The 19,715-nt window shown below is 54.7% G+C and overlaps 1 protein-coding gene across 2 annotated transcripts in view; it reads left to right on the top strand.

Annotated features, from left to right (window-relative positions):
- Positions 1-388: 388 nt before the first annotated feature.
- LOC311214632 (protocadherin alpha-C2-like) overlaps positions 389-19,715 on the top strand; it is a gene marked incomplete at its 5' end in the record, with an annotated part of 121,491 nt that continues 102,164 nt past the window's right edge. The window contains one exon of one of the 2 annotated variants that reach the window (XM_084295317.1): positions 389-3,198. In XM_084295317.1, coding sequence (XP_084151443.1) covers positions 682-3,198 — 2,517 coding nt within the window. The remainder of the gene's footprint in view (positions 3,199-19,715) is intronic. The other variant, XM_084295315.1, reaches the window with a different exon arrangement.

Genomic DNA, 19,715 nt, shown 5'->3' with positions numbered 1-19,715 from the left:
AAAAAAGGAAGTAACACAGGACTAAAAAAGGAAGAAGAAATCGAATGAAAAAAAAAATAAAATAAAGGAATACTGAAGGAACAGAGAGAAAGAATGAAGATATATGAAGAAGGATAAAAGGTTCAGAAAGAAGGAAAGAAGTGAAAGAAGGAAAGAAGTGAAAGAAATACTAGCGTACATGAATGAACAAAGTGAAAGAAGGAAAAAAAAGAGAGAAGGAAAGAAGTATGCATGCAGAAGAAAGCATTCAAGCAAGAAGCAAGCAGGAAAGCAAGCAAGAGAGAGAAAGGAGGAGAAGCAAAGGAGGAGAAAGACGGGAAAGGAAGCAAGCAAGGGCTGGGAGGAGCCGGTCGGTGTGCGGGGAGCTGTCTCGGGCTGTGCTGGGGTGGGTGTCGGTGTCGGCGCCGTGGGCGTGGCGTGTCCCGCGAGTGGCGGGGGTGTCGTGTCCCGCGCGGCGGTGTCGGTGTCGCTGGCGTGCTGTCGGCGGCGGGCGCGAGTGAGGCGTCGGAGCACACGGTGTCGCTGCAGGCTCAGGAACGGCGCGGGAGCGGCGGGAGGGCGGCTCCGCCCCGGGGCGGCGGGAAGGGCGGCTGTGCGCGCGGGGGGAGCGGCGCGGGGCGGGCAGGAGAGCGGCGGCGGCGGCGTTGGGAGCCGTGCGGGGCGCGGGCGGCGGCGGCGGCCATGGTGGTGTGCGTGCGGGCCGTGGTGCGGGTGCTGGTGCTGCAGGCGGCCTGGGCGCTGGGCGGCGGGCAGGTGCGCTACTCGGTGCCGGAGGAAGCCAAGGGCGGCACGGTGGTGGGGCGGCTGGCGCAGGACCTGGGCCTGGAGGCGGGCGAGGCGGAGGCGCGGCGGCTGCGGCTGGTGGCGCAGGGCCGGCGGGCGAGCGTGGAGGTGAGCGGGGCGAGCGGGGCGCTGGTGGTGAGCTCGCGGCTGGACCGGGAGGAGCTGTGCGGGAAGAGCGCGCCCTGCGCCCTGCGCCTGGAGGTGCTGCTGGAGCGGCCGCTGCGCGTCTTCCACGTGGAGGTGGAGGTCACCGACATCAACGACAATGCGCCGCTCTTCCCCGCCGCCACCAAAAACCTCAGCATCCCGGAGTTAAATACGATGCCGGGATCCCGTTTCCCGCTGGAGGGCGCGTCGGATGCGGATATCGGAGGCAACGCGCAGCTCTCCTATACCCTCAGCCCCAGCGACCACTTCGCTTTGGACGTGAAATCTTCAGATGATAGAAAGTCGCTGTTCCTGGTGCTGACGAAAGGTTTGGACCGCGAGTCGTTGCCCGAGCACCGTCTGGTGCTGACGGCGAGTGACGGGGGCAGGCCGTCGCTGACGGGCACGGTGGAGCTGTTGGTGTCGGTGCTGGATGCGAACGACAACGCGCCCCAGTTCAACCAGTCGGTCTATAAAGTGCAGGTGCGGGAGAGCGCAGTGGAAGGGACGTTGGTGGCGCGGGTGGGCGCCACAGACCCGGACGAGGGAATTAATCAGGAGTTCTCCTTCAGCATTTTCAGTTCAGTTCCTGCTGCCAAGAGAGATGTCTTCAGCATTGATCCGCAGACGGGGGAGGTCCGTCTGCGGGGACCTCTGGACTTTGAAGAAGTGCGCTCATACGAGTTGCAAATCGAAGCGCAAGATAAGGGGACGCCTTCGCTGTCGGGTCACTGCGAGGTGGTGGTGGAGGTGCTGGACGTGAACGACAACGCGCCCGAGGTGTGGGTGACGTCGCTGTCGGTGCCGGTGCCCGAGGACGCGTCGGTGGGGACGGTGGTGGCGCTGCTGAGCGTGTCGGACCGGGACTCGGGGGCGAACGGGCGGGTGCGCTGCGCGGTGTGGCCGCCGGCGCCGTTCGGGCTGGTGGCGACGTTCGCGGGCTCGTACTCGCTGGTGCTGCGGGAGGCGCTGGACCGGGAGCGGGTGTCGGAGTACGAGGTGGAGGTGCGGGCGGAGGACGGCGGGGCGCCGCCGCTGCGCGCCAGCCGCGGGCTGCGGGTGCCGGTGTCGGACGTGAACGACAACGCGCCGGCGTTCGCGCAGGCCGTGTACACGGTGCTGGCGCGGGAGAACAACGCGGCGGGCGCGGAGCTGGCGCGGCTGTGGGCGCGGGACCCGGACGAGGCGGGCAACGGGCGCGTGAGCTACTCGGTGGCGGAGGGCGGCGCGGGCGCGGGGTCGGGCGCGGGGTCGGGCGCGGGGTCGGGGTCGGGGTCGGGGTGGCGTCCGGCGTCGAGCTACGTGTCGGTGGACGCGGAGAGCGGGCGGCTGTGGGCGCTGCGGCCCCTGGACTACGAGGAGCTGCAGGTGCTGCAGTTCGAGGTGCGTGCGGTGGACGCGGGCGAGCCGCCGCTGTGCGGCAACGCCACGGTGCAGCTGTTCGTGGTGGACGAGAACGACAACGCGCCGGCGCTGCTCCCGCCTGCCGGCGGCGGGCCGGGGCCCTGGGCTGCGGGCGAGGCGTCGGCGTCGGCGCCAGGGTCGCTGTGGGCGTGGGCGGCGTGGGGGGCACCGGCGGGGCAGGTGGTGGCGAAGATCCGCGCGGTGGACGCGGACTCGGGCTACAACGCGTGGCTGCGCTACGAGCTGTGGGAGCCGCGGGGCAAGGGCCCGTTCCGCGTGGGGCTGTACAGCGGCGAGGTGAGCACGGCGCGGGCGCTGGAGGAGGCGGACGGCCCGCGGCAGAGGCTGCTGATCGTGGTGCGGGACCACGGGGAGCCGTCGCGCTCGGCCACGGCCACGCTGAGCGTGTCGCTGGTGGAGGGCGCCGAGGCGGCGCTGTCGGCGGCGGCGGCGGCGGCGGGGGCGGGGGCGTCGTCGTCGGGGGCGGGGCTGCGGCCGGCGGCGGGCGCGGAGGGCGGCGCGGCGGCGGCGGCGGCGGCGGCGGCGACGAACGTGTGGCTGGTGGTGGCCATCTGCGCGGTGTCGAGCCTGTTCCTGCTGGCGGTGGTGCTGTACGGGGCGTCGCGCTGGGCGCCGCGGGCGGCCGTGCTGGCGGGGCCCGGGCCGGCGACGCTGGTGTGCGCCAGCGAGGTGGGCAGCTGGTCGTACTCGCAGCGCCAGAGCCGGAGCCTGTGCGTGGCGGACGGCGCGGGCAAGAGCGACCTGATGGTTTTCAGCCCCAACTGCCCGCCGCCGCCCGGCCCCGCGGCAGAAAACGGTTCTGCCGAGAAGGGACCTTCGCTCTCCCCGTACTCCTCAGGCACGGTAGGTTGCCCCTTGTTTTTCATTTTTATTCATTTATTTATTTTTCTTTACCAGTTCTTTTGTTTTCCGATGGTATTTCACGGCAGGACGGTCATTGAAACGATGTACTTTTGGAAGAAATTTTACTTGGATTTTTCTCACAACATGGTCTCTGCAAATCTCTGCAAAAGAGGTGTCTACTTGTGTTGAAAACACACATTCGAGAATGGGGGATCAAGGGTGCCTAAAGTGAATGCTGAGGCAAAATGGTCTCAGAGTGTTCCTGGGCAAGACCCTTTTCCAGGCTTGAAGTGAGAATATTTGAAGGTCTTGCCTGTGTTGAGAATAGTATGTGGTGTTGAAATGCCCAGAATGCCACTTGAGTTTATATGCCTTGTGAGAATTTTCACTGCATGAGTTGTGAATCCCTCTCTCTCCTCTAGGTTTTGTTGAACAAGATGGAAAAAAATCACTCATTGCAGAGAAGTGGACCAGGAAGTGGAGTGGGTGATTTCCCTTGAAAAAGGGATTTGTCGTCGTTGGGTGGAGGTCTGATGTTGAGTTAGATGATGTTGCAGAGGGCCTTGTCTTGTGCTTGTCAAAATGTATCAGAGGAAGTGAGTTTGACTCCTTCCCTGTCCTGCTGTTGCTTAGCTTCTGTGTAGAGCTGCAGTTGCTCGTGATTACTATGCCTCTGCTCTCAGCAAGGCATGCTGGTTTCCCCTGTCTTTTCCTATGCTCCTTGATGATAGATAAACTTTTTCACTCTGTTTACTGCCAGAAACTCATTGTTAAAGTGGAAGATACAGCAAAAATAATATATATTTATCCCATTTTGAGCATGCTTTTTCTGTAGTTTGCAATAGAGAGGTAGAAGAGCAGAGCACAAGGACAGAGCAATAAACAGAGCAACAGAGAACTGTTTTTCTGCATCCGGCAAAGTGTTTTGTTTGAGGACAGCTTTAGAGGATCTGACTGTGCCAGTTACATGCATTCTGTGGTGACCGGCCTGTCCTGTGTCCTGGGAGTGCTGGTAAATGTGATAGGATGTTTTCCCTGTGCCCAGCTCATGCTCATTGCAGCTGGGTGCAGTTGGTGGGTTGTCTGATGCTCATGAGACAGCAGTGTTGGAGTCTTCGTACTCTTTACACAAGCCTTGTAATGGAATGGGAGATGGGAGAACACTTTTGGTGTTCTACTCATTCTACTTCCACTGCACTGCTATTCGTTTTTTTGGAATTGTGTGTAATCCCCTTATGATGTTTTTTTAACTGTTGCAAATATGTTGATCCCATCAGTTCCTGGTTTGGAACTTCTTATGGAGGCTAGCTGTTCAGTTTTTGATATTTATTTTTTTTTTTTTTTTTCTGATAGAATAAAATCAGTGCCGATCGTGCTTCGTGGTTTCACAACATGGGCTCCCAAAATCCTGTTTCTTACTGGTGTGCAGCATTTCCACCTGAGATTGCTGAAGGAGTGGATGATATGAAAAGTGGTGGTGGTCCTGTAGGCATTATTCTTTCTCATTCAGTTCATACTTGAAACCTTTTGACTTAAAATGATTTTAATGTTTGTTTGTTATTTGGTGGGTGGCGTGGTAATACCCTAATGATGTTTTTTTGAAGTTTTCTATCTGTGCTGGCATGCATCTAAGAGCTCCTCATCTACTGGTTTGGAAATACTCTCCTGGAGATCTGATTTCCCGGGGTGCAGGACAGAATACGCCATTAGACGACATGGAGAAGAGGCCTGGCACACTGTGCTCCTCAGCTAGGAGCCTCTCTGAATTCCCAGAAATTCATCTGTGATCTCTTTCTGAGGATGAGAGGCAGTGTGTTATTCATGCTGCCACACAACTGAGTTGCTCTTGTGTGTTTGGAGGCTTTGCCTGATGTTTTCTCTGGGGATCCCCTTCTTGCATATGGATTTGACTCGAGTAAGCTGAGAGCATGGCAGCATGGTTTATGTAGGATGGGACCTGGGGGGTCTCAAAGGAAGTAAGTGGGGATGTGAAGGCCATGTGTGAAGAACGATAAGCTTCCTAAGGGCCCTGTGCAGTCAAGTTCCGCATGTCCTCAGTCCCCGTTGTTCTTGTGGCATTCCTGCTTGTGAAGACATCTGTCATTGATGCCTTTAATCATGTCTGCCCGAATGTGGAGTATTGTTGCTCAGGCAGGACCTTTTCCCACTATTGACAATTCTCCCCAAATTGTCGGAAGTTCCCCAAGATATCCCCTCTACTCGTATTGTTGGGAGGGACAGGAAGAAGTGCTCTTTGTATTCTCAGTGTTGTCCAGACCTTGTGGTCCAATGAAGTAGGATGGGATCCTTTGGTTTTCTTCTCTCCTGTAACGAAAATTTCCCACTCAACACTCTGCTATTTTTCCGCTCTCATATTGGAAATCTATTGGTAATAATGGATGAGATATAGTCTGCTGAGTCTCAACTGCCAGAGAAGACACTTGGACAGTTGTCTGTGAGTGTGGGTGCTGGCTTCTGCACTGTTGAGAGTGGAGGTTGTCGTTCAGAGCATGTCATTGGCTTTCAGGTCTGCCTCTTGCTTCCCATGTGATAGGATCTTAAGGTACCTTGTGCTGAAGGTGACACGTGGACGTCCGTGGTTTCCTTGCTGAGAGCAGGACGAACACTGCCTTAGAATGAAGCTGGTCAGGGCCTCATCCTGTGAAGGTCTGTGTGTCTCCAAGGAAGGCAATTTGTGTCAATCCCTGGCCTGATGTTCCAGGGCCTTGCCAGGCTCTACGTAGAGTTTTGTTTTTGTTTGTCCACTTGGTTTTCCTTCATCTCACTGTTCTGTACCATAGGCCTGGATTTGCATCAGTCTGTTAGATGGCCTTTGACTCCTGTGTTCCTGAGCATGAGGAGTGGCTGCTCCAGCAGAAGCTGTTGTAAATGCAGTCTATCAGGTCAGCTTTCACCATTTCCATGTGAGATTACTGAGCCAGTGTTAATCGTTGTGAGTGTCATTTGTGCAGGGTGGAAGATCCTGGCAGTGGTGGGAGAAGGCGAGGGTGATGCTCAGAGTTGGGTTTGGAGCTGGATTGTGTTGGTGGGATGGAGCATCGTCTAGGTGTTGTGGCAGTGATTTTGGAAGCGGCATGGAATGTGGGCGGGCATTTGGCAATGGGCAGGATGGTGTTGAGTGAGAAATGAGCCTTGTGCGTGTGAAATAGTGATGCTGGGTGGAAGCTGGAGCGTGGCCTTTGCCAAGAAGTGGGGAGGAGGGGAAGAAGTGCCCTCCGTGTTTATGATGTTGGCGAAGGTTTTGTTTTGATGAGTTGGAATGAGATCCTTTGGTTTTCTTCTCTCCTGCATGAAAGCTTCCTTGTTTATTTCTGTTCAGCCCAGCTTCCCTAGAAATACACTGATAACTTTAAATGAGAATGTCTCTTTTAAACCAGTTCCCCATCCTATAATCTGTTCGTTTTCCTGAGCAAGTAATCACTGATGCTGCAGGTCACTCATTCACCTGCAGAGAATATGTTTCTGAGAGACAAAAGTATGTATTTTCTGCTTTTCAGTTGTGTTCTCATTTGTTTGGATGGACTGAACATTGCCTGGGAAACACCTGTAGTCTTGGAGCCTTCTGGTGAATACATGGGTACCAATGGGGAGAACAGTTTCTCCCATGTGCAAGAGTCCCTTTCCCTGGTGTCTGCCTGGTATCAGAAATGTTGGACATTTCTAAGGAGACATGATGGGGTGTGTGTAATCTTTGTGCATTTGACTTCCTCAGTCTGTGCACTTGCATAGTTGGCCTTGGTCGAGATGGTGCATCTCTTGTAATACGGCTCATTCCAAAACATGAGCGTGTGAATTGGAAGCAGTGCATGGTGTCCAATGACTTCCAAGGTGTCACATAGCTGAAGGAAATTTTTCCATCCACTTTCCCCAGAAATCTGTGATAACGTTTAAAGAAATTGTGCTTTATAGGCCATTCTCTTCTCATGGAAATGCTTCTTTTTCTAAACAAGTAAGCACTGATCTTACAGGTAAGTGACTCGTACTCCGAGAAGATGTGTTCAAGAGGGCAATGCATGAGTTCCTGCTATTTAACTGCAATATGTTTATGTTGGATGGACAGAAAGTAGCCTGGGTAATGTCTTCAGGTTTGGAGCAGCAGAGTCCTGTTGCTTGATCTCTTTCCTTTCCTATTGCTTCCCAGCTCAGTGTGAGCAGGTGGCAGGAAAGACATGTAGAGGAGGAATACTTCTGCTTTTCTCTGGGGGCATGTGTTGCTGGTTGAGATATTTTGTTTCAGTGAAAAAGCAGTGGTGTTACCTTCATGGAGTTGCTGTGTTTTGTGATGGTTGGCTCTTGTTATGGAGGAGATGTTTCTGGTGGGAGTAATTGCTCTGTGTCCTGAGGTTCTTGCTGCTGGAATGTTCTGGCAGTGGATGTGTACCTGAAAAGCTAAGCAAGAGCTCACCGTTTGGCTTGTGGTTGGCAAGTGAGCTGCACCAAAGAGTCTTCCTTGGAGTGTGTGGTTGTGTGGGAGATCTGCATTTGCCTCATGCTTTTTCCCCTTCTTGGAGGATTTGCATGCTGGGTTATGATGGATCTGAGCTACTGAATGAAAGACTCACCTGAACTGAGTCCTTGGAACCTGCTTGCAGTGGGCATCCTGCTCTGCAGTAGCCTACTGAGAGGAGTAGAGCGAGTTCTCTCGAGGAGTAATTCCCGAGGGGATGTCATCCTCGTGAGTGCTGAGGGACACTATACAGAGCTGAATGGAAGGCTGTGAGGAAGATGAAGAGAGCTTGACTGAGGTCATGTCTGTGCTTGATGGTGATGCAGGCATTCGGACTGCGTTTTGATAAAGCAGGAAAAAAAAAAAAAAAAGTGAAGGAAGAAGAAAATAGGTCAAGGAGGCAAAGGGAAAGGTTAAGAAGGTTAATACAGGGAAGGGAAACATGAATATTAAAGAGGAGAGGAAGAGAAACAGATGGATAGAAGAAGTGAAGGAAAGAAGAAAACCAGGAAGAAGTTGTAAGAATAAAAGAAGGAACTGAAAGACTGAAAGGAAGTAAAAGAAAAAACGAAGTAACATCGGAAGTAAAAAGGAAGAAGAAATCGAATGAAAAAAAATACGAATAACGAAGGAACAGAGAAAAAGAATGAAAATATATGAAGAAGAAAATAAGGTTCAGAAAGAAGGAAAGAAGTGAAAGAGGCGTCGGAGCACACGGTGTCGCTGCAGGCTCAGGAACGGCGCGGGAGCGGCGGGAGGGCGGCTCCGCCCCGGGGCGGCGGGAAGGGCGGCTGTGCGCGCGGGGGGAGCGGCGCGGGGCGGGCAGGAGAGCGGCGGCGGCGGCGTTGGGAGCCGTGCGGGGCGCGGGCGGCGGCGGCGGCCATGGTGGTGTGCGTGCGGGCCGTGGTGCGGGTGCTGGTGCTGCAGGCGGCCTGGGCGCTGGGCGGCGGGCAGGTGCGCTACTCGGTGCCGGAGGAAGCCAAGGGTGGCACGGTGGTGGGGCGGCTGGCGCAGGACCTGGGCCTGGAGGCGGGCGAGGCGGAGGCGCGGCGGCTGCGGCTGGTGGCGCAGGGCCGGCGGGCGAGCGTGGAGGTGAGCGGGGCGAGCGGGGCGCTGGTGGTGAGCTCGCGGCTGGACCGGGAGGAGCTGTGCGGGAAGAGCGCGCCCTGCGCCCTGCGCCTGGAGGTGCTGCTGGAGCGGCCGCTGCGCGTCTTCCACGTGGAGGTGGAGGTCACCGACATCAACGACAATGCGCCGCTCTTCCCCGCCGCCACCAAAAACCTCAGCATAGCGGAATCGTCGCTGCCGGGGTCCCGTTTCCCGCTGGAGGGCGCGTTGGATGCGGACATCGGAGCCAACGCGCAGCTCTCCTATACCCTCAGCCCCAGCGAGCACTTCGCTCTGGATTTGCAAAAAACGGAGGATGATACCGAGTCGTTATTCTTGGTGCTGAGGCGTCCGCTGGACCGCGAGTCGTTGGCCGAGCACCGTCTGGTGCTGACGGCGATTGACGGGGGCAGGCCGGCTCTAACAGGCACGGTGGAGCTGTTGGTGTCGGTGCTGGATGCGAACGACAACGCGCCCCAGTTCAACCAGTCGGTCTATAAAGTGCGGCTGCCGGAAAATAGTGAACGGGACAGTTTTGTGCTCAGAGTAAATGCTATGGATTTAGATGAAGGCACCAATAGGAACATCTCTTATTCTCTTCAGAGCCTGTTTCCTCAGGATGGAGGAGACGTGTTTGAAATTCACAAAACGAACGGAGAGATTTATCTGAGAGGTACTTTAGACTTTGAGGACGTTGGACTGTATCGCCTACAAGTGGATGCAAAGGACATGGGAAACCCACCGCTGTCGGGTCACTGCAAGGTGGTGGTGGAGGTGCTGGACGTGAACGACAACGCGCCCGAGGTGTGGGTGACGTCGCTGTCGGTGCCGGTGCCCGAGGACGCGTCGGTGGGGACGGTGGTGGCGCTGCTGAGCGTGTCGGACCGGGACTCGGGGGCGAACGGGCGGGTGCGCTGCGCGGTGTGGCCGCCGGCGCCGTTCGGGCTGGTGGCGACGTTCGCGGGCTCGTACTCGCTGGTGCTGCGGGAGGCGCTGGACCGGGAGCGGGTGTCGGAGTACGAGGTGGAGGTGCGGGCGGAGGACGGCGGGGCGCCGCCGCTGCGCGCCAGCCGCGGGCTGCGGGTGCCGGTGTCGGACGTGAACGACAACGCGCCGGCGTTCGCGCAGGCCGTGTACACGGTGCTGGCGCGGGAGAACAACGCGGCGGGCGCGGAGCTGGCGCGGCTGTGGGCGCGGGACCCGGACGAGGCGGGCAACGGGCGCGTGAGCTACTCGGTGGCGGAGGGCGGCGCGGGCGCGGGGTCGGGCGCGGGGTCGGGCGCGGGGTCGGGGTCGGGGTCGGGGTGGCGTCCGGCGTCGAGCTACGTGTCGGTGGACGCGGAGAGCGGGCGGCTGTGGGCGCTGCGGCCCCTGGACTACGAGGAGCTGCAGGTGCTGCAGTTCGAGGTGCGTGCGGTGGACGCGGGCGAGCCGCCGCTGTGCGGCAACGCCACGGTGCAGCTGTTCGTGGTGGACGAGAACGACAACGCGCCGGCGCTGCTCCCGCCTGCCGGCGGCGGGCCGGGGCCCTGGGCTGCGGGCGAGGCGTCGGCGTCGGCGTCGGCGCCGGGGTCGCTGTGGGCGTGGGCGGCGTGGGGGGCGCCGGCGGGGCAGGTGGTGGCGAAGATCCGCGCGGTGGACGCGGACTCGGGCTACAACGCGTGGCTGCGCTACGAGCTGTGGGAGCCGCGGGGCAAGGGCCCGTTCCGCGTGGGGCTGTACAGCGGCGAGGTGAGCACGGCGCGGGCGCTGGAGGAGGCGGACGGCCCGCGGCAGAGGCTGCTGATCGTGGTGCGGGACCACGGGGAGCCGTCGCGCTCGGCCACGGCCACGCTGAGCGTGTCGCTGGTGGAGGGCGCCGAGGCGGCGCTGTCGGCGGCGGCGGCGGGGGCGGGGGCGTCGTCGTCGGGGGCGGGGCTGCGGCCGGCGGCGGGCGCGGAGGGCGGCGCGGCGGCGGCGGCGGCGGCGACGGCGACGAACGTGTGGCTGGTGGTGGCCATCTGCGCGGTGTCGAGCCTGTTCCTGCTGGCGGTGGTGCTGTACGGGGCGTCGCGCTGGGCGCCGCGGGCGGCCGTGCTGGCGGGGCCCGGGCCGGCGACGCTGGTGTGCGCCAGCGAGGTGGGCAGCTGGTCGTACTCGCAGCGCCAGAGCCGGAGCCTGTGCGTGGCGGACGGCGCGGGCAAGAGCGACCTGATGGTTTTCAGCCCCAACTGCCCGCCGCCGCCCGGCCCCGCGGCAGAAAACGGTTCTGCCGAGAAGGGACCTTCGCTCTCCCCGTACTCTTCAGGCACGGTAGGTTGCCCGTTTTTTTTTTTTTATTTGTGGTACTTCTCTTCATTTTTCCGATGATATTAAACGGCACGTTGGTCATTGAAACGATGTGGATGTGGAAGTAATTTTACAAGGATTTTCCTCACCACATGGTCTCTGAAAATCTTGTTGGTTACTCATATGTAGCAATTCTGTTTGAGACTGTTGAAGGACTGCAGTCCAGGAAGACATGGTCTGGTTGTGATTGTGCACCCAGTACTATTGAAAGCTCTGTAAGCAGCTGAATGCTACGTCTACTGTAGTTGTTATTTTGTTTTCTTCATGACTATTCTGTAAACATCTTGTGTAGCTGGAAAAGCAGAACAGCCTTGGCCTCATGTTTTCGGTTAAGTGATGCTGTGAAGTCCTCTATCCATGCAGGATGCTGCAACGCTATTGCACCGTCTAACACCAATGCCATGATGTTAGTGTCTCAGTCCTTCCCCAACAGGGTTGTCATCTCTCAGAATGAAGTCAATACCCATTGACGTTAGCTGTCATTACATCTCTGTTTGAAAGAGGCACACTGGCATATTTTGATGTTCTTTCAGTGAATCTGCAAGAGAATCTGCAAGATGGTCCCTGTGCATATAGGACCATTGGCAGGGATTTGCAGGTTTCAGATCTGTCATTGCTGGGGAGGGTGTGTGAAATTTGGAGTGAGCATTGTGTTGGGAAGGGAAAGTGTGTCACCTGGTGGAGGTGAATGTGGCAATGGCACTGAATGGGACCTGACCTTATTCTGAAGCTCTTTAATCTTGCCCTCTTCCTCCCCATCATCTTCTCCCTCTTCATTGCCTGTGTCCTTGCTCTTTCATCTTGCCCTCTTTTCCTCCCTTTCCTTCCCTGCCCCATCACCCGGCTGCCCCCTCTTAATCGGTTGTGGCAGCCAGGCACAGCCACCGGGTCCACGGTGTCTCGGTGTTTGTCATATGCTCGAGCTTCTAGTGCGAACAGCAGTAGGACATGAGTCTGGGGCCCAGCACGGGTCCTGCCAATGGCTAATGTGCTCGGAGCCCCGCTCCTGCTGTCAGGACAGGGCTCTTCTGGAAACCTCTGTTGTCATTGGAACACCTGAACAGTTGCTGATGAATTTTTTTTGTCGTGTTTTTTGGTCAAGATGTTGTCGAGGGGTCAGCTGTGACGTCTTCACTTCATGCATGATGCTGGAAAGTCATTGTACTGTCAGATGCTGATGATACTATGACATTGGTGCCTTGCACCTTCACACACACTTTTAGAAATGGGATGTGGGGCAGGTGAACACTGTTAGTGTCTGTTTTACTTATTCTACTTGTGGCCATGTATGCCTGGTGCTATTTTGGGGTATTGTGTGTAATCAGGTGGTGAAGTTAATTTTCCTCTTGTGTAGATTTAGCACCTGGACACTTTTCTCCTGGTGTTTTTGTGAAAGATGCTGTCTGTGGCAGGGTTCAGCTCTGAAGTCTTCTCTCCATTTGTGATGTTGCTTAGTTGTAGTGGCTGATGCTATTGACCCCATGCTGTTGGTGTCTTACTATTTCTCACAGAGGGTTGTTAATAGAACAAGTGTAAAAGATGAAGTGTGTTCTATGCCCCTTGAAAATGTACAATATTTTTTCACCAGTAGATTGTTTTGGAAAGCCATGATGCAATATGAAGCATGTTATACTTCCCCTTTTATGAGTATGCCTTTTGGGTGCTTTGGAATACAGAGGTAGAAGAGCACACCGGGAGATCGGGGCAAGAAACAGAGAACTGTTTTTCTGCATCATCCAAAGCATTTTGTTGAAGGACAATTTCAGAAGATCTGACTCCAGGCTGCCCCCTCAGAAGCGGTTGTGGCAGCCGGGTGCAGCCCCTGGGCCCATTGCTGCTCGGTGCTCATCAGGTGCTTGAGCTGCGAGTGCCGATAGCACTGTGGCCAGGTTCTGTGCCCCAGCATGGGGCCTGGCAAGTGCTGGTGTGCTTGTATTCCTGCTCCTGCTGCCAGGACAGGGCCTTTCTGTGGACCTCTCATGCTGTACAGGGTCTGCTGTGAAATCTTCTCTCCATGCATGATGGTGGAAAGTCATTCTCCTATCTGATACCTATGGTACCTCAATATTGGTGTCTTATTCCTCTTACAAACTGTTGCCAATGTGCCATGGGGCCAGTGAGCACCATTTGTGTCTGTTCAAGTTGTTCTAGTTGTGTCCATGTCTGCCTGGTCCTATTATTGTGCTACTGTCTGTAATCAGCTGACTGCGGCATTTGCATCTCTCTATTTGTGTCTCCAAGATCTCCTCATCTCTTGCTTTGGGACATCATATTGAAACCAGTTGTTCAGTTTTTCTCAGAGAGAATGAAATCAATGCCAATTTTCATTAGAGCTTTCACGACATGGTTTCCGTAAGTCCTGTTGGTTATTGATTTTTTGCATTTCTGCTCGAGAGTGTTGAAGGACTGCAGGCCAGGAAGAGTCGGTCTGGTGGTGACTCTCCAGCAGACACTACTGAAAGCCCTTTAAGTAGCTGAATGACAAGCCTGCTATTATCATTGTGCAGTATTTTGTTTTTGTTCTTGTGGAGAACTTTGTTTTTGTGTGTTTTCATTGTCCTGTCAAGGAAAAATGATGAAGGTGACATTTGGGTCTTTGGGCTTTTCTGACTGTGGATTTGTATTCCTTGTTAGGGAAGTGGCATTTCACACAGAGCCCTGCTTAGAAGTTGTTATAAAGAGTCTGCCAGACATGATGGATTTGGTATTATTGGAATATATATATTTTTTTGTAGCTGTGATTGATGGGAAGGGTCTGTGAAAGCTGGAGTGATGCATGGGGTGGGAAGGGAAATGATGTAATCAGGTGGAGATGAATGTGGCAATGGCAGTGAATGGGACCTGGCCATTCCCTGATGCGAGTGATGAAGTTGAAAAGGATCTGCATTGCTTGCCATAACAGAAGAAGAAGAGATGCCTGTTCATGTTAAGAATGCATGTCCCAGAATGGTGGATCATGGGTGTCTAAAGCAAAGCCTGAGGGAGAATGGTCCCAGAGTGTTGCTGTGGAAGATCATTTCCCAGACTCCAAGACACAAGATCTGAAGGTCTTCCATGACTTGAGACAATAAGTGGTGTTGAAATGGTCTGGATGTCATTTGAGGCATATTGCCTTCCATCAGTTGTGAATCCCTCTTTCTCCTCTGGGACATGTTGAACGAGAAGGAAAAAGTTCAGATATTGCAGAGAAGTGTGCCAGGAAGCAGAGTGGGTGATTTCCCTTGAGGAGAATGCCTTGAGGTGTGTTGTCCTTGTGTGGAGGGCTGGAATTGTGTTAGATGAAATTGCAGAGGGCCTTGTCTTGTGCAGGTCAGAGTATGTCAGAGGAAGGCATTTTGACTCCCTCGCTATCCTGCTGTTGCATGGATTCTGTGTTGTGTTGTAATTGCTTGTGATCACCATTTTGCTGCTCTCTGCATGCCATTCTTGTGTCCCCCATCTTTTTCTATGCTCTTTGAAGATACATTGACTTTTTCACTCTCTTTACCACCAGAAATTAGTTTTGAAAGAGAAGATGCATCTGAAACCATGTTATACTTTTTCCCTCTATGAGTGTGCCACTAGCATGCTTTGCAATACAGAGGTAGAAGAGCACAGCCAGAAGTCAGGAGAAGAAAGAAACTGTTTTTGTGCATCATCCAGGGTGTTTTGTTTGAGGATGGCTTCAGAGGATCTGACTGTGCCAGTTGTATGCATTCTCTGGTGAATGGCCTGTCTTGTGTCCTCGGAGTGCTGGTAAATGTAGCGTGATTGTTTCCTTGTGCCCAGCTCATGGTCATTGCAGCTGGGTGCAGTTGGTGGGTTGTCCAATGCTCATGATACAGCGATGTTGGAGTCTTGCTCCTTCACACACAGGCCTTGTAAAGAAACATGAGATAGGCGAGCACCGTTGGTGTTTGTTCAACTCATTCTTCTTGTATGCTACTGCTGTTGGTTTTATGGACTTACAATCCCCTTATGTGTAATCCCCTTATTATTAGTATTTTTTCTTTTTTAATTTTCACGTCTCTGTTGGTGCGCATCTAGGAGGTCCTCAGCTCCTGGTTTGGGATATCTTACTGAGGCTAGTTGTTCAGTATCTGAGGTTTTCTCTGACAGAATAAAACCAATACCGATTTTGCTTTGAGCTGTCATGACATGAGGTCAACAAATGCTGTTTTATTTTGTTGTGCATCATTTACACCTGAGATTGCTGAAGGAGTGCAAGACATGAAGGATGGTGATGGTGATCCTGCAGGCACTATTCTTTGTCATACAGTGTGCCCTTGAAACCTTTCAAATGAAAATGTCTTTGGTTGTTTGGTTGTCTTTTTTGGGTGGGGACCTTGTGAAATCTTCATGGTATGTGTGGTTCCAGAAAGATGCCTGAAACTGTAGAGCTGCTGGTGTTGTGATGTGGACACATTGCTCAGAAATGCATTCCACAGAGGCACATGAAACAATTGCGCTCTCGTCTTTACCTAATTATGGCCTTTTCTTCCTGAGCAGAGAAATGGTTTGACATATGGTGTTCTGATTTCATGTGCTTTCAACATTGACAGTCACAACCACCTCTTCAAAAGCCCCAGAACTTTTCATTGAAAGATGTAACACATACAGGCATAGAGTTGATGTTATCCATAAGAGTGCTTTGCTTGTCAACATCTGGGGTGTCCTTTCACAAAATGAAATGAGCACCCTTTGCCTTTTGGGCTGTCACACCATCACCTTTAGGAATACAGTTCCTTACACACCTGCAATGTTTGCATCTGAGATTGCTGAAGCACAGAGAAGTGGAAGGGTCAGCTGCAGAGGGTGTGCTGGAGACAGTGTCTATGTGATTCTGTTTGTGTGTTTCTTTGTGGTGCTTTCATTGATGGGAAGGTTCTGCAAAAGCTGGAGTCAGCCTTGGGTTGTGGTGAGCAAGTCTGGTATCTCGTGGAGGTGAACATGTCAGTGGCACTGAGTAGGACGGGGCCAGTTTGGATGTTCTCAGGGTGATCTTGAGCAGGGCGATCTTGCCTTGTGTTTGCTTGCAACTTGCTGGAAGGTGGTGTTTTCCTGGGATGACCTCCCTTTTTACAATGGAAGTGAATGACGAGGACCTTAAGGTACCTTGTGCTGAAGGTGACACATGGACGACTGTGATTCCCTTGCTGAGAGCAGGACGAACACTGCCTTAGAATGAAGCTGGTCAGGGCCTCATCCTGTGAAAGTCTGTCTGTCTCCAAGGAAGGCTGTTTGTGTCAATCCCTGGCCCAGTGTTCCAGGGCCTCCTCAGGTTCTTTGTAGAGTTTTGTATTTGTTTGTCCACTTGGTTTTCCTTCATCTCACTGTTCTGTACCATAGGCCTGGATTTGCAGCAGTCTGTCAGATGGCCTTTGACTCCTGTGTTCCTGAGCATGAGGAGTGGCTGCTCCAGCAGAAGCTGCTGTAAATGTAGTCTATCAGGTCAGCTTTCACCGTTTCCATCTGAGATTGCTGAGCCAGTGCAAAACATTAAGAGTGCTGTTTGTGCAGGGGGGGAAGATCCTGGCAGTGGTGGGAGAAGGTTAGGCTCTGTAGAGCCTTGGTAAGTTGTTCATATGCAAAATATGTTTTTGAGAGACAGATGTATGTATTTTTTGTTGTTAAAAAAAAAATAAAATAAAATGATTGACAGACTTACCTGAGTTGTATGGAGGTCTTGGTGCCTGTTTGCAGTGGGCATCCAGGTCCCTTGGTGTGCGGAAATGTACTTTGGTGAGCAGAATGGAAGGTGGAGAGGAAGAGGAAGAAGAGGTCTTGCGTTAGAGCAAGTCTTGCGTTAGAGCAAGTCTTATCTTGATTGGAAGAGTGATGTAGGCATTTGGAAAGCATTTTGAGAATGGAAAAAAAAAGGAAAGTAAAGCGGAGAGGAGAGGAAGAGAAGCAGATGGATTGAAGGAGTGAAGTAAAGAAAGGAAGCGTGAAGGTACTCTAGGATGACTGAAAGAAGTAAGAGAAAAGGAAAGAAGGAACAGAAAGGATGAAATAATTAAAAAGGAAGGACGTCACTGAAAGAACGAATGAAGAAACTGGAAAGAGGTGGAGAATGAGTGAAGAAAGAACATGAGAGAAAGCATGACAGAAGGAAGGAAGACATTGAGAAGAATGTAGGCAAGCAAGAGGCAACTAAGAGTGAGAATGGAAGAGAAACAAAGGAGGAAAGAGAAATATAAGGAAGGAAAGGAAGCAAGAAAGAAACGAAAGGAAGGAAATTTAGGAAAATACGGAAAGGAAGGAAGCAATGAAGCAAAGACGGAAAGAGGAAAGAAGTGAAAGATGGATAATGATGAAAGAAGAAAAGAAGATGTTCAGAAGAAATTAGGCAAGCAGGAAAGCAAGCAAGGGAGAGAATGGAGGAGAAGCAAAGGAGGAGAGAGACGAGAAAGAAAGGAAGGAAACAATCAAACAAGAAAAGAATCAAGGAGGAGCCTCGGTCGGCGTGATGCATTCAGGGCTGGCAGCCGGTCGATGTGCGGGGAGCGGCATGTGGAGCGCACACTCCGCTCCAGACTGAAAGGAAGACTGAAAGGAAATAAAGGAAAAAAAAAAGGAAGTAACACAGGAAAAAAAAAATAGGAAGAAGAAATCAAATGAAGAAATAAAATAAAGGAATACTGAAGGAACAGAGAGAAAGAATGAAGACATATGAAGAAGGAAATAAGGTTCAGAAAGAAGGAAAGAAGTGAAATAAGGAAAAAAGTGAAGTAAGTAGCAATGTGAATGAATGAACAAAGGGAAAGAAGGAAAAAAGTGTGAGAAGGAAAGAAGTGGAAGAAGAAAAAGGGAGAAAGAATGAAAGAAGTATGCATGCAGAAGAAAGCATGCAAGCAAGAAGCAAACAGGAAAGCGGGACAGACAGAATGGAGGAGAAACAAAGGAGGAGAGAGACGAAGAACAAAGGAAGGAAGGAAACAAGCAAGTAGGAGCATCTATCGCCGTGGTGCTTACAGGGCTGGGAGCCGGTCAGTGTGCGGGGGGCAGCATCTGGAGTGCGGCGCAGCGGGGCTGTTGCCCCCTGGTTGTCGCTGCTGTCTCGGGCTGTGCTGGGCTCGGTGTCGGCGCCGTGGCCGTGGCCGTGGTGTGTCTCGCGAGTGGCGGTGTCGGTGTCGCTGGCGTGCTGTCGGCGGCGGGCGCGAGTGAGGCGTCGGAGCACACGGTGTCGCTGCAGGCTCAGGAACGGCGCGGGAGCGGCGGGAGGGCGGCTCCGCCCCGGGGCGGCGGGAAGGGCGGCTGTGCGCGCGGGGGGAGCGGCGCGGGGCGGGCAGGAGAGCGGCGGCGGCGGCGTTGGGAGCCGTGCGGGGCGCGGGCGGCGGCGGCGGCCATGGTGGTGTGCGTGCGGGCCGTGGTGCGGGTGCTGGTGCTGCAGGCGGCCTGGGCGCTGGGCGGCGGGCAGGTGCGCTACTCGGTGCCGGAGGAAGCCAAGGGCGGCACGGTGGTGGGGCGGCTGGCGCAGGACCTGGGCCTGGAGGCGGGCGAGGCGGAGGCGCGGCGGCTGCGGCTGGTGGCGCAGGGCCGGCGGGCGAGCGTGGAGGTGAGCGGGGCGAGCGGGGCGCTGGTGGTGAGCTCGCGGCTGGACCGGGAGGAGCTGTGCGGGAAGAGCGCGCCCTGCGCCCTGCGCCTGGAGGTGCTGCTGGAGCGGCCGCTGCGCGTCTTCCACGTGGAGGTGGAGGTCACCGACATCAACGACAATGCGCCGCTCTTCCCCGCCGCCACCAAAAACCTCAGCATCGCGGAATCGTCGCTGCCGGGATCCCGTTTCCCGCTGGAGGGCGCGTCGGATGCGGACATCGGAGCCAACGCACAGCTTTCCTATACCCTCAGCCCCAGCGACCACTTCGCTTTGGATATGAAATCTTCAGATGATAGGAAGTCGCTGTTCCTGGTGCTGACGAAAGGTCTGGACCGCGAGTCGTTGGCCGAGCACCGTCTGGTGCTGACGGCGACTGATGGGGGCAGGCCGGCTCTGACGGGCACGGTGGAGCTGTTGGTGTCGGTGCTGGATGCGAACGACAACGCGCCCCAGTTCAACCAGTCGGTGTATAAAGTGCAGGTGCGGGAGAGCGCAGTGGAAGGGACATTGGTGGCACGGGTGGGCGCAACCGACCCGGACGAGGGAATTAATCACGAATTCTCGTTCAGCATCGTCAGTTTAGTTCCTGCTACCAAGAGAGATGTCTTCAGCATTGATCCGCAAACGGGGGAGATCCGTCTGCGGGGACCTCTGGACTTTGAAGAAGTGCGCTCATACGAGTTGCAAATCGAAGCGCAAGATAAGGGCACGCCCCCGCTGTCAGGGCACTGCGAGGTGGTGGTGGAGGTGCTGGACGTGAACGACAACGCGCCCGAGGTGTGGGTGACGTCGCTGTCGGTGCCGGTGCCCGAGGACGCGTCGGTGGGGACGGTGGTGGCGCTGCTGAGCGTGTCGGACCGGGACTCGGGGGCGAACGGGCGGGTGCGCTGCGCGGTGTGGCCGCCGGCGCCGTTCGGGCTGGTGGCGACGTTCGCGGGCTCGTACTCGCTGGTGCTGCGGGAGGCGCTGGACCGGGAGCGGGTGTCGGAGTACGAGGTGGAGGTGCGGGCGGAGGACGGCGGGGCGCCGCCGCTGCGC

This window comes from Netta rufina (assembly GCF_964035555.1).
Source record: "Netta rufina genome assembly, chromosome: 14".
NCBI classification, from domain to species: Eukaryota; Metazoa; Chordata; class Aves; order Anseriformes; family Anatidae; genus Netta; species Netta rufina.
Note: the sequence above shows the minus strand (reverse complement) of the source record. Positions and strands in the feature narration are given on the sequence as shown.